This window comes from Atta colombica, unplaced genomic scaffold, assembly GCF_001594045.1.
Source record: "Atta colombica isolate Treedump-2 unplaced genomic scaffold, Acol1.0 scaffold126, whole genome shotgun sequence".
Classification (NCBI taxonomy): Eukaryota; Metazoa; Arthropoda; class Insecta; order Hymenoptera; family Formicidae; genus Atta; species Atta colombica.
Window position 1 is genome coordinate 6886515 of NW_017259213.1, and position 16396 is coordinate 6902910.

Sequence of the window (16396 nt, forward strand, 5' to 3'; positions counted from 1 at the left end):
TTGTACACCGCTCTCTTGTACGTTTTTTTAATCATGTTAAAAAAGAAAAGAAAAAGAAAGAGAGAGACATAGATCATGTAAATTTAATATTTCGTAATTCGTTCAAGCATCTTCGAATTTGTATAATATTTCTATACTGGCACAATGTATGTAATAAACTGTCGAACAAAAGCTTTTTGATGAGATTCTTTTATTTTGAGTGCTTAGTTGTTTGTAAAACGTATATTTCGAAAATTTAGTAATTTTTTTAGACGCTCATTAATTATATTTAAAAATTTAGACAAAGTACAAACTTTTAGAATACGTTTTTGCGAAATTACAATTTAGTGGATTTCTAACAAAAAATAATTACAATTATTAAATAATTACAATCACAATGTAATTATTGGAATTATTGTAATTACATGATAATTACAATTACAATCGTTAAATAATTCTAATCTCGATCTTAATTCCATTTCAATTAAATTATTTAATATTAATTACAAAGAGAAATAAAATTTTATAGAGAGGGCATAGTGGAAAAATAATTATTAAAATTTGAAAGTGTTCATCGTTCGATAATTATCGAAAGAAAAAACCATTTATGTAATAAGAACTTATTTATAGGCTTATGTTAATTAATGCTTGATTTATGCTTCGATCTTAATCCTAAAATCCTAAAATTCACCCAATGGAATACAGATGTTAATTAAGATCAATTATGAGTAGAGACTCTTCAATCAGAGACTGGCCATAAGAATATATAAGAATAATTTCGCATACATCATGCATATACACCAATATTGACGGAGGCGTGAGATGCCTATACTCCTTTCTCGCTCGAAGAAATTTGACAAAATCCTTGGTCAATCTCTGATTAAAGAGTCTCTAATTATGACTAGAATAAGGAGTCAAATCATAAAGGGTATCGATTTCTGATTAGTCAGATTTTGAGTTCCTTTAAACGCCGCCATTTGCAAATATTTTCGATGCGGTAATGAATCTGTGAATTGAAGTACGGTCAACGCGATGCTGCAAACGCTTTGAAGCTTTTTTAACTGGTTAGTTTGTAAAATTCTTTCTTCTAATTGGTTCATTAAATGCTTCAAAGCATTTGTAGTGAGACTTTGACCATAGCCTTAGTGTGAACAATTGTTTCATAGTGTAAAAGATGCGAACGCGAAATCAAACTATCAACTGTCAACCATGGTGGAATTGTGCTGTTTCCGGTTTCCGGCCATGGCATCTTTTCGGTCTTATATCTTAACTCCTAACTCAGCAAACGAGAATGGATTGAAATGAATTAAAATGGATTCAGATTTTTCAGAAATATTGATTCACGAATGTTAAAATGAATGCTTTTCAATTCTGAATGCATTTTTATTCATTTATAAGAATTGCATGGAACATATCTCTATGCCTTACAATCTAAAAATAATATTAGCTTTTTCTGTGCACACAAACACAATTGTGAATATTGTTCAATTCAAAATTTTGAATAAAAAATGCAATTCTTCAATCCAATTGCATCTAATTGAATCTAATTGAATCTAACTGAATCCAATTAATCCAACAAAAAGTATTCGCTATTTAAAATACGTATTCGGATAGAAAAAAATTTCAATCTATTTTAATCCATTCTCGTTTGCTAGAAACTCCTACTAGAGGAACTCTAATTATGACTGGCTCCTATTGGCTGAATTTTAGAATTTTAGGATTAAGATTACAACATAAATCAAGCATAAATATTTTTCATAAACAATGATATCACATACTTGATGATGATCGATGCACCTGTTGCGTTTCTCGCTCCACTTCAAATCTGCAGATGAGAAATGCTGATACCAAGATCTTCCAAAGCTGCGGAACTTCAAAACGTCAAAAAATCGTCTATCGTCAATTAAATTGTCTTTGCAACATACGCGACGTTACGAGGATGGCACGGAATCATTCTGAAATTCACTACCGATCGCGGCGATGAGTATATGGTAATAAAGTATATACTAACAAAGATAATAAAGTATATACATTCAAGAAAGAGAAAGATCCTTGACAATCTCCCATGCACGAGATACGTTTCTCGAATATTCTAAATGATATAAAAGTAAGGAATATAGAACAACTCTAGCACAGAATCTTCAGTTCGTGGCGCGTTCTATGAGAGATGGCGAAATCTATTGAAATCACGAGAATCGCAATCTCAAGACTATCGATAATCGCAACTGTGGCGCCGCCGGTGAAAAAGAATATAGTTCATTTCAGTTGGCTTCCACTTTAGCCGCAAGCTACGAATTATTTGAATTGGTTTTTTGACTGTTTTAGATATTTGTTTCTCTTGGTTATTATAATAATAGAGATAATCGTGCAAATATGGATACCGATAAAAATACCATGCTCGCAGTTTTGCAGCTTTTGAAGAAGTACAATTTTAAGGTAAGTTAGAAAACATTCTTTCTCCAAATCCTAACCTGCATTCGGTGTTATTGAAAAATTTAATAAATAGATCTTTTCACTCACATGCATAATTAGAAACAAATAGCTACGTATTTTTGTTATTTTGTGTTTTTAGGGAACTGAGGAATTATTTAGAAAAGAAGCTAATCTTACTGATATTTCGATTGATGATTCTCAACAATCTGATTCTGATGTGACCAGTGTCCTTTCTGCTTATAAAAGCGAAGGTGATCCTGCACAATATGAGAAAGCATATAGCGAATTGAAAAAGTTTGTGGAAGGAGCCTTAGATATTTATAAGGTAAGCCAAAGTTATCATTAATACATATGCGAAAGTATTTTATATTACATCATAAATATTACAACATAAATATGTAGCTTTATCATACTTGTTCAAAACTTGACTTGTTCATAAGCTACACGTTTCTTCCTTTCCATCATCTCTTCGTACAAGAAAATAAAGAATAGATCCTAAAGTAGCCAGTTACTGTAGAGCTTTAGTGTCTAGTCTTTTAGTGTATAGTCAGTGTATGATCAATTTAAACTTCTGTTTCTTTTTTAATTTTTGTTCTGTCTTCTCTCTGCTCAATAAGATAATGAAGGAAAGGGAGGAAATATTTACAAATTAAATTTTATATAAGTCTGCTTATATATTGTTTCATATAATAATTTATTATATAAAGCAATGATTTATATTTATTAAATCTCCTGTTGCCTGGACAATGTGTAATTGTATACCTTTCATCAGCAATCTGTGTCTTTGAACTTATTGTTAGTGCAAATTTTTATATTGTTCTAGAGTATATAAAAATTTCAAGAAATTCTTGTGTATTTGTGAAAGCTTTAACAAGTTTTTTCCTAGAAATTAGAAATCGAGTTGTGTTTTACTTATTTTTTATAGATTTAAAATTATCTATCAGAATTCACAATCAAAAAATTGATTGCACTTTGAAAGTCTTATATTAATGGCAGAAGATTAGTATAAGATATAATAATAGCATTATATGAACTTGTATTATGCAAGATTATATTATATTCTATACAAGATTATATATAATGATAGCATGAGTTGGGAACCATATTATATCCAGTTTTGGTGCACATGTATTTGGAATTGGTTTATAATAATCATTCTCAAGAAGCAAAACAACTCATGGAAAAGTTCAGTGGAAACTTACAAGAGTATTATCAGGATGACTTGAAAAGATTATCCAACGTAACAAAACGGGAACAAATGGCAGGGAATGAATTAACCGACACTTTTAAGTAAACATAGAAGCGAGCAATATATGATGAATATTATTCAGACCTAAGAATAATTTAAACTTAAGTATCATTTGATATCTGTACTTACAGATCTAATCAGTTTATAATCAGAATGTCGAGGGATACTCTTTCGATACTAAAACGACATTTGCAAGAAAAGAAACATAGCGTTTTATTAAATATCATACAGGAGCATCTTTACTTTGATATGTATGAAGGTGTTGCTCGTAATAAACAACAGATAGAAGCAACATCTGGAGCTATGGTAGGAGAGGCTACCAGGCAAGGTAATAAAATTTCTTTATTTATAACAAGAGAATTATTTCTTATTTTTATGCTTTATATAAAAAAAAAAGTCTATTAATTAAATTATTAAAATGTAGATAACAAGGTCAAAGTCTATTATGGACTTTTAAAGGAACCTGATATTCAATGTATGGAGCCAAATAAAGAAGAGGAAGATGATAAAGAAGGTACAGATGGTGATAAACCAAAAAAGAAAAAAGCTAAGAAAGATCCCTTATTTTCAAAGAAGACGAAATCTGATCCGAATGCACCAGCTGTAGGCAGAATGCCGTTACCCAATCTGTAAGATAAATATGTCTTGCTAGATTCTTTAATGATTTACTTCTGGTGATGTTAAAGAATTAGGATGTTTCGCTTCAATCTCACACAATTTACATCTTTTCAATTTAGGAAAGATGCGGATAAACTGGAAAAAATTAAATCCTTGAGGGAAGCATCAAAGAGAGTCGTCCTTGGACCTGACACATTACCATCTATATGTTTTTATACTATGTTAAACACAATTTACACGTAAGTATATGAAATTAAATTTTCTCATTAATATCCATTTCATAAATCTTCTTTTGTAATTAGTGTAACAGCGGCAGAAATAGCAGAGGACTCAAGTTTATTAGCTACCGGATTTAGCAATTCTACCATAAAAGTATGGAGTTTAATTCCACAAAAATTGAGGTTGATGAAAACGGGTGAACCATTACAAGATATTAATAGAGAAGCAGGTAACACATAAAATCATGATAAATCATGATTTTATTTATATTATTTTATTTATATTATTCTAAAATGTGTTGCAAAAAACTTTATAGAAGACGTATTGGTTAGAATGATGGATGAACGAACATCTGAAACTACGAAAAACCTGTATGGTCACAGTGGGCCAATTTATAGTCTTTCATTTAGTCCAGACAGAAATCTTCTGCTTTCGTCATCAGAAGATACCACAAGTAATGTTTATTCAATCATATAATGAAAGTTATTAGTGTAATTATTAATATAATATTAGTACATTAAAGATAAATTAAAGATAAATTAAATTAATGTAATAATTTTAATTGTTCAGTAAGGCTATGGTCACTGCATACATGGACATGTGTCGTTTGTTACAAAGGCCATCTATTTCCCGTATGGTGCGTACGATTCTCACCGCACGGTTATTACTTTTCAAGTGCCTCGAATGACAAAACTGCCAGATTATGGGCGACTGACTCTCATCAACCATTACGAATATTTTCTGGCCATTATTCAGATGTTGATGTGAGTTAACATTTACTATAGTTAATTTATTTGTTTGATTATTCATTGATGATGCAACATCTTAAAATCGAGACTGGGCTTGTTCGCGATTATCTAGCATGGTAGACTCGTGCGCTGTCCACCATGCGTGCTCTGTTTGATCGTTAGATGAAACAATTAACTGTTATCTTTATAGGTAATTCAGTTTCATCCAAATTCGAATTATATCGCGAGTGGTTCAAGTGATATGACCGTGAGATTATGGGATTGTGTAACTGGCAATCAAGTCCGATTGATGACTGGGCATAAAGGACCGATTTTTTCTTTAGCTTTCTCAACAGAAGGTCGCTTTTTAGCTTCAGCTGGGGCAGATCATCGTGTGCTTGTGTGGGATTTGGCACACGGTCACCTTGTTGCAGCCTTATCTGGTCATACAGGGAATATTCATTGTTTATCATTTAGTCGGGATGGCAATATTCTAGTGTCAGGTATTTTCATCATTCATCACTTTACGTAAATCAAATAAAAATGTATCGAACAACAATCGATTGCCTTTGACAGGTTCCTTGGACTGTACATTGAAATTATGGGATTTCATAAAATTAGCAGAAGAGATGAGTTTGGAAGATGTCAACGTTTCGCACAATCCAGATGTAAAAACAAACTCGGAATCTTATCTACTACGTACCTTCCCGACAAAAAACACATCTGTCCTAACGCTACATTTTTCACGTAGAAATTTATTACTGGGTATTGGCATGTTTGAGTCGGCATAATCCATGGAGATTTTGCGCCCATGTGATTTATCGTTACATAAATTAAAATATAACTTAAATCTATATATGTACAGATAATTTAAATCTATCATAAATGTATCATAAAAGTTATTAATAAATTTTTCACATTTACTATTTTCTTAGTGTTGTCATTATTAATAAATATAACATTCAATTTTTCTTGATGTATGATAAAATATGATTCGGTAGAAGTTATATTTTCCTTGATATTGATAGACTCTGAAATAAATTGCTTTATTTGTATTTAAGCGCTTTCATTTGATATGCTTATCATTGTATAAATTAAAGTTTGAGTAGAAGAAAATTATACTGTAAAAATCGATCTACTTTTTACTCAATAAAAGACCGATTTTTACAGAAATCTAATTTTATACTGAAAATTGCTTATTTTGAGTATTAAAATACTATTGTTCAAAAAGTACTTAGACATAAATTCATGAAAATTTTTCTCAGAATTTTTATATAAAATTAAAATTAAAAAAATTTAGATTTTTAATTTTCTAACTTTAAACATTTTTTCAGATTTTTTATACAAATTGGAATACTTTAGAAATACCAAAAAAAAATATCTATATCTCTTCTAGAATTTTTCATATATGCGAATTCTGAAATATTCTGACATTTCTCAATCTATAATTTGTAATGAAATGTTATAAAATCTGAACAAATTTAAAGTATTTTTTCAGAAATTATAGAATTTTTAAAATCTCAGAATTCATATATATATATGAAAAATTCTAACAAAAGATGTAGACTTTCTCAGTATTTCTGAAAAGTATTTCAATTTATATAAAATTCTGAGACAAATTTTCACCACAAATAGAATAAGTCACTTATTTCAGATACTCTTAATATTATAATAAAATAAAATTTCTTAAATCTTAGCATTCAAATCATTGCATATTAAAATAGAATAGAGTAAGTACTTCATCTTATTGAACAATAATGTTTTTAATACTCAAAATATAATGTATCTTTCAATATTAAATTTCTATAAAACGGGAGCGATATGATACGCACGATCAATAATTCGCACAAATTTGTAATTCGTGCAATAGCATGCGATAGCGAGCAAGTGAATGGGTGAACGGCGATAGTTCGACGAATTCGATGTCGATCTCGCAGTAACAGCCGATCCGTGATCCATGTATCAGTAGAATCAGTACTATCAATCGCAAGCGAGAGGTGATTAATATACACGCGCACACACGGAAAGGCCGGTCGGAGCAAAAAATCATTGACAGAAAAAGACAAGTAGTAGAGAAATGAGATGTCCAAACGCGAACGAAAGTAAGTAGGCGTTTCTCCGACATTCTGGTTTTCACCTGGGCGTTGTCTCCGTCGAGACCGTTGTATTTCACTCTTGCTTTCCACGATGGACGATAACAGCGCGACGAGGTTAGGTAAGCTCGCCGTATTTATATTTCTTCCGAGACACACGTTCGACATATATTTTTTTCGTTTTCTCGTTTCTCTCTTTTTACATTTTGTATATTTTACAGCTGCGGATAGCTACGAAATGGTTAAGGCCTTGTACGACTTCAAGGCCACATTTGCCAAGACTCTCAGCTTCCGGGAAGGTGAATATTTCATTCTGCTGCAGCGTAATGTTAAGCAGAAAAACTGGTGGCAAGTTGTAAACAGAGGAGGACGTCTGGGCTATATACCCTCCAATTATGTTGCCTCTGTGAAGGTATGTGAAACTTGTTTTGAGGTATATATGAATATTTAGCTCTATTCTATTTAACTGTTTGCATAGCGTATCTTTTCCCTTTTCTTTTCACTGTAGAGAAAAAAAGGTCTCTATTTTTTTTAGCTAAACTTCTTGTATTTTTTATCTTTCTTCCTTTTTTCTCCATGTAAAAAAAAGAAAAAAATTGAAAAGATGATTATGAATCAAAAAGTTCAGCTAAAAAGAACAGGCCTAAAGAAAAGGCCTGAATTGTGCAAGATATTTAGCTAAAAAAAGAGTTGTCCTTTAACTGAACTTCTTGCACAACTTATGTTTCTTCTTTCTTTTCACATCGGAGAGAAGAAGGAAAAGATGAATTGTGTGAGAACTAAAAAGAATAAGCTTTAAAACAGGTCTATTGTATTATTGATTGATTCATAGGCGCAGCCCCAGTTCCTGATTGATTTTTTGGAAGATTGTATACTGACTTTAGAAACGGAAATTAAGAAGGATAGCGAGTCAGTGCAGCCTGACAAGCAAGATCTCTTAGTGAAGCTAACAGAAAGGAAGAAACAAATCGAACTGAGCAAAAAATCCAAAAGACAAGCGCCTAAACCACCAGATTTAGATTGTGGCATTATATCTAAAGAAACACATTCTGTGATTGCTTGTGACAATACAGAAGGAGATGTTAGATCAGCGCCAAGCAATACCTCTTACGCAACTGCACAAACAACTCTCCGCGGTAATAACACAGATCATATTCCAGCAATGGCACAATGTCAACGGCCGAATGGAGACGAACAACGTGTTCAATCACTTCCTCGTCAGTCGTCTTCGGACATTATTCAAAAAATCCAGACATCGGTTACTGAAGTTCGTAAAACCTCCTCGCAAGGTAGCATACATAACATATGCAGCAGCTCGCCAAATAAAAGCAATTCGCCTGCTAAGAACAGCTCGTCAATAAAGAGCAATTCTTTACAAGCTATTAACTCGCGAAGTGCTTACCAATTGCTCGATCAAGTACGCAAAAATACTCAACTTAGTCATGAAATGTCGAAAGTAGCAGTCACAGTTGTAGTGTCTAGCCTGCAGCAGTTGCTGCCAGAAACTGTAAGTCATTATCTCGATGCTTTGCTGCATCAGCTACAAACACCGTTGACTGTATCAAAAATGAGTATAGAAGAAACTTACGACGCTAATAGGTTGAAAATTATTTTTACCGAATTGACTTCGTGCAAGGAAGATTCGCAGCAAAGAAGTTGGATGCTTTATGAAGATGAATCTATTATCGTGGAATATATCAAAGAATTGACTGAAATATTGGTACAATTTTTATTTTATGAAATGAGGCAATAACTTGAATCATATCGACGTCACATTATTTAGTATTAAATTTGACTTTTAATATTGCTTGTTTCTAATTCTCTTCAATTAAAATTTTTTTTCAAATTTACGTGAATGCTCTTAGAAATATATTTATATTATTCTTAATACTAAAAATGTGGTATAAATATGATTTACTTAATTTAATTTGATTTTATTTATAATTGATATTTTCATACGTTTCATTATATCATTCATTTATCTTTTTTCAGACTAATGCTGATGCAAATGTATCGAGACATGTTTTAAGGCAAGATCGATACAATGGCGTAACTATATTAATACAATATTATCAAATGGAGACGAGATGGACTATTAGACAACTGTTGTTGCAATCATTTGGCGTTATGTGCAGTTTAGATCCAGTGGTACTAACTATAATGTTAAATAGTATTCTACCAATGGAATTAGCAAGGTATGAGTAATAAGACATTTAATAATGAAGTATATTTAACTAATATTTAACTAATAACAAAAATTCTGATTTTTATAGAGATATGAAAAGTAATCCCAGGAATGTATTAAGATTAAATTATTCTTCGTTATTGCTTACAATGATTTTTTCAATGGGTGAACCCATGCCAGTTACTCATTTAGGTGAATAAAATAGATCATACATCAATATCATTATTAAAAATAAAAATTAAAATATATATTTCTTATTGATTTGTTTACAGAACAACTTGGCTCAGATTTTATATCGTTCTTGCTGGACCTAATAGAAACACCACCTGATACAGATCTGGAAGATCAAATCCCAGATTTATTCATAAATTTGATATTATCCTACAATTTACAATTTACAACTTCTGAGAATATCGTTCTAAATGCCCTACGTGAGCGAACTATAGCCAAGACATTTACTGAAAAAATTTTATTTCTTTTTAACAGAGAAGGTAAACTTTATTACAAATAATATGTATGTCAGAAATAATTCGAGCTGACAAACTTCTACTTTACCGCAGAGGATCCGGTACGAATATTTGATCACGAGCCACAACCGCCACACTCTGTACTAAAACTTTTTGTCGACTTGTTTAGTAACGATGCCATAGCAAGTCTCTTTTACACTAACGACGTAAAAGTTCTTATCGATATCATACTACGACAACTTTTTGATATGTTTCCGGGTGATAAGGTATTACATTATATTGTGTTATAATCTCATATTGGATTTGTTAAAAATATATTTAATATGTATAATTTAATGTGTAACGATAGCGTAGACAATATCTTGAACTTTGCCGCCGAGTTCTACGCACATCCAATTATAATGAACATCGTCACCGATCTGGAGATTTATTAAAATGTTTTACAAGGTAAAGATTTAGATGTAAATACCCTCTTTATTACAATTTATTATAAATATTAAATAATTAAATATTAATATTATAAATATTATTATTATCGTATTATAAAACTTTATTACATGTATATCTTGTACTCTGCATTAGGATATTTTGCGAGGAAACGGCAGACAGTCATGAAGACCAGCAAGTAGTACGCGAAATTAGCAACGAATTTCCACATTTGTTCAGAATGTGACATTTAATTCCCTCGTCTGATCAAGATTTGGACGAAGATGACTTGCAAACTCTTGTTTAAGTAGCTCTGAGAATTTATTAACGGTAAGAAGAGAAACAAATTTTGTTAATAGTCTTTACGGCTCTGAGAATTTATTAACGGTAAGAAGAGAAACAAATTTTGTTAATAGCCTTTATGGTTCTTCTATATTTTATCTAGTAAAAAGAAACGCACATATAGCTTATGAAATGATAATGATATGTTTTATTACTGCCATAAAAGTCTTCATTCTGTTGGTGCTACAAAACGTTACTCTTTATATAAATGAACTATTTAGTAGGAAAGATATACAAAATTATTATATATGGCGTAAAACGTATGAAACATAACAAAGAAATCCTTTTCATTCTTATTGTGAGGACCATTGATATCTAAGCATTCCAACATTTATATAATTAAATTAAATTACATTTAATATAGTTGGTAATAATGTATAAGTAAAATAATTTATATATAGAGGTTATATATATTGAGATAAAACTTTAATATAAACACATGCAGCTGGTACATACATTTCTGTGTGTATTGTTAAAAAACGGAGAAATTAAATAAAATTATTAGTATTATTTCTCCATAAAGTGTAGTCTAGTCCACATCTATATATGTCAGAAATGAACAATATTCTAAGTCATAGAAATTACATAAATTCTAGTTTATATTTTATTTTCCAGAGAAGTATCAATACTTTCTTCAAATATCATTATTTTGCAAATGTTTTTATCGTAAAAATAAAATTTTAGGTAAAAATTCATACGGACTTACTTATAAGACTTACTTAGGTGCCACTTTAATCAATAAACTTGCTAGTCTATGATTAGTAACTATATTTTTTTAAGCATGTTATTCTACATTATGTTTGCGACTATCAACATGTCAATTATAAAGGAATCTCGAATTTAATGTGATTATAATTAAATGTTAAATAAATAAAAAGTTTAGCTCACTGTCACATAAAATATTGCTCTTTTTCTTTTTCTCCATAACTAGCAATTTAAAATCTAATTTTTAAAAAATCAATTGTGTTTTGCTACTTTCTTCTTTTGATGTAATTTCTTTCAAATATCTCTCATAATCCTTAAATATAGGTGTTAATATACAAAATGGATTTACATCTACATGGCATCTTCATCCATGTAGCAACGCTTTCATTTAATCTTTTCAATTTTGCGTAATAATCCGACGAATGACTCAATTTATAATATGATTATATCGATTTTTTTACTTGTGTTTTTGTTATCTAATATGAAAATTGTTAGGAGCCATAGTCTAAAAATAAATTATTTATTTGTTCATTATGTAACAAAAAAAAACAAAAAAGATAAAAAACTATATATCAAAATAAAACATTTAGAGAAATAAATATATTATATAATTTAATCTCTTTGCAAATAAGTTAAAAACATTATTAAAAATTAATGTAATAGCAGTAACATCTTTTATATCAGGTTTTAGTCAAAACAGAATGAAAAAAATGTGCTTGAGTACAGATATTTAAAAAAAATATTAGTCTCTAAATAAGTAAAAAAGTATTATAAATTTTTTGTCCGTATATACAAACATGAGGAAAGTAATTTACATTATTAAATAAGAAAATATTAGATTTTTATCTTGTTTTATTAACAATAAATATTCTAATTTTTCAATGAAAAATCCCAAGCCTTATGTAAGTGTATGAAAGTAAAATTTATTGTTATATAATAAATATGACGTATGTGTGTATAAAAGCAGAAAGTACAATTCATTCGATGCGACGTTTATGATGGGAATTTGCTTTCGAGACTAATCATAAAATAGAAAATATCTCTGTGCGAATAAACTCGATGTGCATTAATTCCTCATAAACGTGCGAATGATTAATTTCAAGACGTGATTGCATGGATTGCATAAGTGTCTTTAGATTCAAAAGCAATTCACCATTCATTCAAGATGATTATTCACCGGTCATCATCTCCATAAACTCTGAAAAGAAAAAATACAATATATATTATAATAATGTTCATTTTGTTGATATCTTTTAATTAGAAACGCAATAAATTTTCTTTTTTATAAACACTTAACTATATGTCACTAAATTATAGTTCGTTGTAAGCAAGTCACTTAATGTTTTGTAAGAAATACAAATTAGTACTAAGAATCGAATTTCACATCTAATTTGCTACAAATCTTCTATTATTTCAAGGATTACATTCCAATATTTCTTAATATCATATGCGAAATTCATTGGAAATTCAAATGGATGTGTGATTTTGATGAATCGCTGCAATTTATTAAGTACGAATATAAAAATAGACAGAATCGCAAGATCAGTGGCATCCTCGATCTGCCAACATATAAATAAATCGTTTGGCTCTCTATTCAACTTATATGACGTTGATATACGCTGACACATGCTTATTCTTCATAAGAAATGAAATTGAATCTTTCAATTAAATATTTCAATTAAATATTTTTTGTTTTTAATTTCATAACTGTGTATGATATATCAAAAATATTAAAACTGGCATAGTACCGAAAGATCAATGACTTTATAAAGAAATTATCTTCTTCGATAAAATTAGTCTAAAATTTTTTATCTTATATAGATTTTATATAGATTTATCTTATATGTTAACGATCAGAAAAAACCGGGAAAAATCAGGGAATTTTTTCTTTTCTGTTTCGCTAATCTTATCGTGATAGATTATTGTCTTACAAGTTGTATTATAATTTATTGGACATTGTATTTTATTGAACGAAAAGAAAAAGGAAAATTAAAAACGTACCATCAAAATCTACTGTACCGGAGCCATCAGAATCGATTTCTTCGATCATCATGTCCAATTCTTCTTTCGTCAGTTGATCATCCAATTCTCTTAGGATTTCGCGTAGGCACGTCGTTGGGATGTAACCATTACCTGGTAGAATAAGGTATGTACACAGAATCACAAACTTTTTCCATACAGAAATTCAATACTGGAAAATAATAGATTACTTATTTTAAATATTGAGTTGGTTAGTATTAAGGCACATTTTCTTCGCTTGAATTGACTGTTTCAGTGATAAAAAGGAGGTAAAAATTGATGAATATCAAAGATTAATTTTCATCACGTAATCTTTTTAATTGTCACTAAAACGGCTGGTTTGAGTAACTTTTGGAAATGTATCTTTAAATTGAATTTCTGTAAGAATTTTTGTAAAGATTTAGTAACATTTAAGTGATGTACGCGTATGAGATAATTGTAATATAATTAGTATAATATCATTTCTTCTTGCACTCGTAAGAATCTGAGAATATTGTTACATTATTTATCCTTAGAATCTATTTGACATGTAGTACTCATCTCCCTTTCACTTGACACAAATAGTAATTGCAAAATTTATCCGCTCCGCAATATTTATCTTCTCGGTGCCAGCTACGTTAAAATACATACGCTACACCCTCGATATAATCGTAATTCATGAAAGATGTATTACGACATTCTTGGCTCTCGGCCGCCACGTGAGCTTCCTCTGTCGGGAATCTCCGGCTTATTTTTACGTTCGCATATAACGAAACTGATGCGAACTTAATGCGCCTGTTTGTACAAACTAACAAACTATTCTGAAATTTCCTCGACACATATCTCACGCTTGTCACGCCAAGTCTTTTCACATTGTAAAACTGATTTGTTTCTTGAAATAAAATATCTACCATATGGCAACCTCATTTTAAAGACTACATATAAGAAAGGAACATGAGAAAAGTCAGAAAAAAAGAAAAGAGTTTAAAACTTTTTTTATCTTAAAAAAAACCATATGGAAAAAGTTGACAAATTTTTAAAAAGCATAGTACTTTATTTCCATACCGAAAGAGTATTGATTTTACTATTTTCATGTAAAGAATTAGATTACTCCTATTAAAAAATAATTAAAAATCAGACTCGAATTATATATATTTATATATAATTATATATATTTATTACAATTATTAAAAAATTAGAAAAGTATCTTAAATATATGATGTGCTTGCATAATTTGTGCCAAGACATATTATTTTCACATTTCTAAACATTGATCGCTGTTTTTGAAATCTCTACGAAATAATTTGAATTTATAAGAAAAATAGTTATTGTTATTAAAATGATTGTTAGCTATGCCTTCACTGAAGAAACGTCATAAAATAACGAGCTTTATCCAATATTTTAGTTTTATTACGATTCGTGACAATTGTTATTACCTTCCTTGTCATAAAGCCTGAAAGCTTCTCGTAGCTCCTTTTCCAGCGCCTCAGCATCTTCCTCAACAATAAACTTCGCTGCCAACGTGACGAATTCATCAAATTCAAGCCGCCCAGATTCTGCAAGCGGATATTACATGAGATGGTGTGCAAAAGTACAACGAATTCTATAAATAAAATTACTGCGAGAGATACTGTGTTACGGTACATTAAATCGTGCGACATTTGACAACAACTCGGTAGAGACCGTTCATAATGTCTGTAAACACTTTAAAAATAGCGAGATAAACAATTGTTACGTTTGATCAATAAATATTCTTTAAATAGGCTCCGAGATTCGTCGTACGTCTTATAACATTGTTGATGTAAATAATTAATACAATTAATGATATTTACTGTCGGCGTCGACCTCGTCGATGAGTTCGTCCAAGATTTTCTTGTTGAACGGTTGTCCCATTAGCCGAAGAATATCAGCGACCATTTCAGTGGGGATGCTGCCGCTCTTTCCGCTGTCGAAGCTATCGAAAGCTTTGCGCAGAACTGCAAAAAATTATATTTTTACATTAAAAAACGTTTTTTATTATTTGATTTCCGCGAATTTAAAACAGACAACAGCAAAAATAAAGAAATTTTTGACGAATTTTTTTAATACAATTTTTCTTTAGTTATTGGATGTGTGTAGCTAGAATTCGACGGTTCGCAAAGAATTGAAGAATTCTTCAAAAGAAATGAAAGATTTCTCTCTTTTTCTGGATGGTTTCTTCTACGATTAATTTTGCTAACAATAAATCGTCCGGTTAAAGACATTAAACGGGGCGATACAGATTTAGACCGTATGTTAACGTCCTTCCGGGACGGTTGGCGCTGAGCTTATTTGGCCTGATCAGTTCACGTCGATGGGTTACGTGATATTTATTTATCGTTATTTTATCTTATGTAAGCTGTGCACGATTACACGGTTCACGTCTGCGACCACACTTGTCATTTGAGTCTTATGACATTTTCGACGAATCTATATTGCATTTGATTTAATTTGATTTAACTGCTCCGATTTAACGCGCGATCCAGATTTTGAAAGTTCTTTCGACATTTACGTTACTAGTATCGTGTTACCGTATGGTCTCTTCTTACTCCAGTTTTCCTTATTTTTAACCCTAACGCGAAATTATTCGGCGATAAGCCAACTTTTGTGTAGCAATCGTAAGGAATATTAATGCATATATATTAATATCTAATTTAATGTATATTGGAATATTGGGTTAGGTATGTAGTTATTACTCTTTGTGTGTGTTTATGTAAACATAAATAAAAATTTATTATATTTCTTCAGTTTTTAATTATATTTGTTAGTATATTAAAAAATCATATCAATTTTGAATTCTATGTAATTTAGGACAATCATAGAGATTAAATTTACTAATTGAAAGGTTTATCTTTCTCCTTTAAAAATTTCCCAATTTTTTTTACTAAAACTTTTTTTACTTTTTGTGCGAGAAAGTCACAAGTATCCATCAGCTT

The 16396-nt window shown here is 30.3% G+C and overlaps 3 protein-coding genes across 3 annotated transcripts in view; 2 read left to right on the forward strand and 1 right to left on the reverse strand.

The window, feature by feature from the left end:
• Positions 1–2256: 2256 nt before the first annotated feature.
• On the forward strand, positions 2257–6152 carry LOC108684137 (transcription initiation factor TFIID subunit 5). The gene is made up of 11 exons (XM_018188250.1): positions 2257–2415; positions 2552–2737; positions 3500–3702; positions 3793–3989; positions 4086–4290; positions 4399–4518; positions 4582–4727; positions 4815–4952; positions 5069–5262; positions 5438–5729; positions 5803–6152. Exons 1-11 carry the CDS (start codon positions 2353–2355, stop codon positions 6015–6017), a joined length of 1959 nt encoding a protein of 652 aa, XP_018043739.1. The 5' UTR covers positions 2257–2352; the 3' UTR covers positions 6018–6152.
• An 894-nt stretch (positions 6153–7046) lies between these two features.
• Positions 7047–11937, forward strand: LOC108684138 (NCK-interacting protein with SH3 domain). The gene is made up of 9 exons (XM_018188252.1): positions 7047–7441; positions 7541–7731; positions 8152–9039; positions 9312–9514; positions 9593–9696; positions 9777–9995; positions 10065–10237; positions 10321–10418; positions 10554–11937. Exons 1-9 carry the CDS (start codon positions 7414–7416, stop codon positions 10642–10644), a joined length of 1995 nt encoding a protein of 664 aa, XP_018043741.1. The 5' UTR covers positions 7047–7413; the 3' UTR covers positions 10645–11937.
• A 346-nt stretch (positions 11938–12283) lies between these two features.
• The window catches only part of LOC108684107 (troponin C-like), a 7553-nt gene continuing 3440 nt past the window's right edge, over positions 12284–16396 (reverse strand). Inside the window, exons 3-6 of the mRNA XM_018188204.1 lie at positions 15275–15418; positions 14879–14998; positions 13446–13577; positions 12284–12642 (exon numbers count right to left, since the gene is read on the reverse strand). Coding sequence (XP_018043693.1) covers positions 12614–12642; positions 13446–13577; positions 14879–14998; positions 15275–15418 — 425 coding nt within the window. The 3' untranslated portion in view covers positions 12284–12613. The remainder of the gene's footprint in view (positions 12643–13445; positions 13578–14878; positions 14999–15274; positions 15419–16396) is intronic.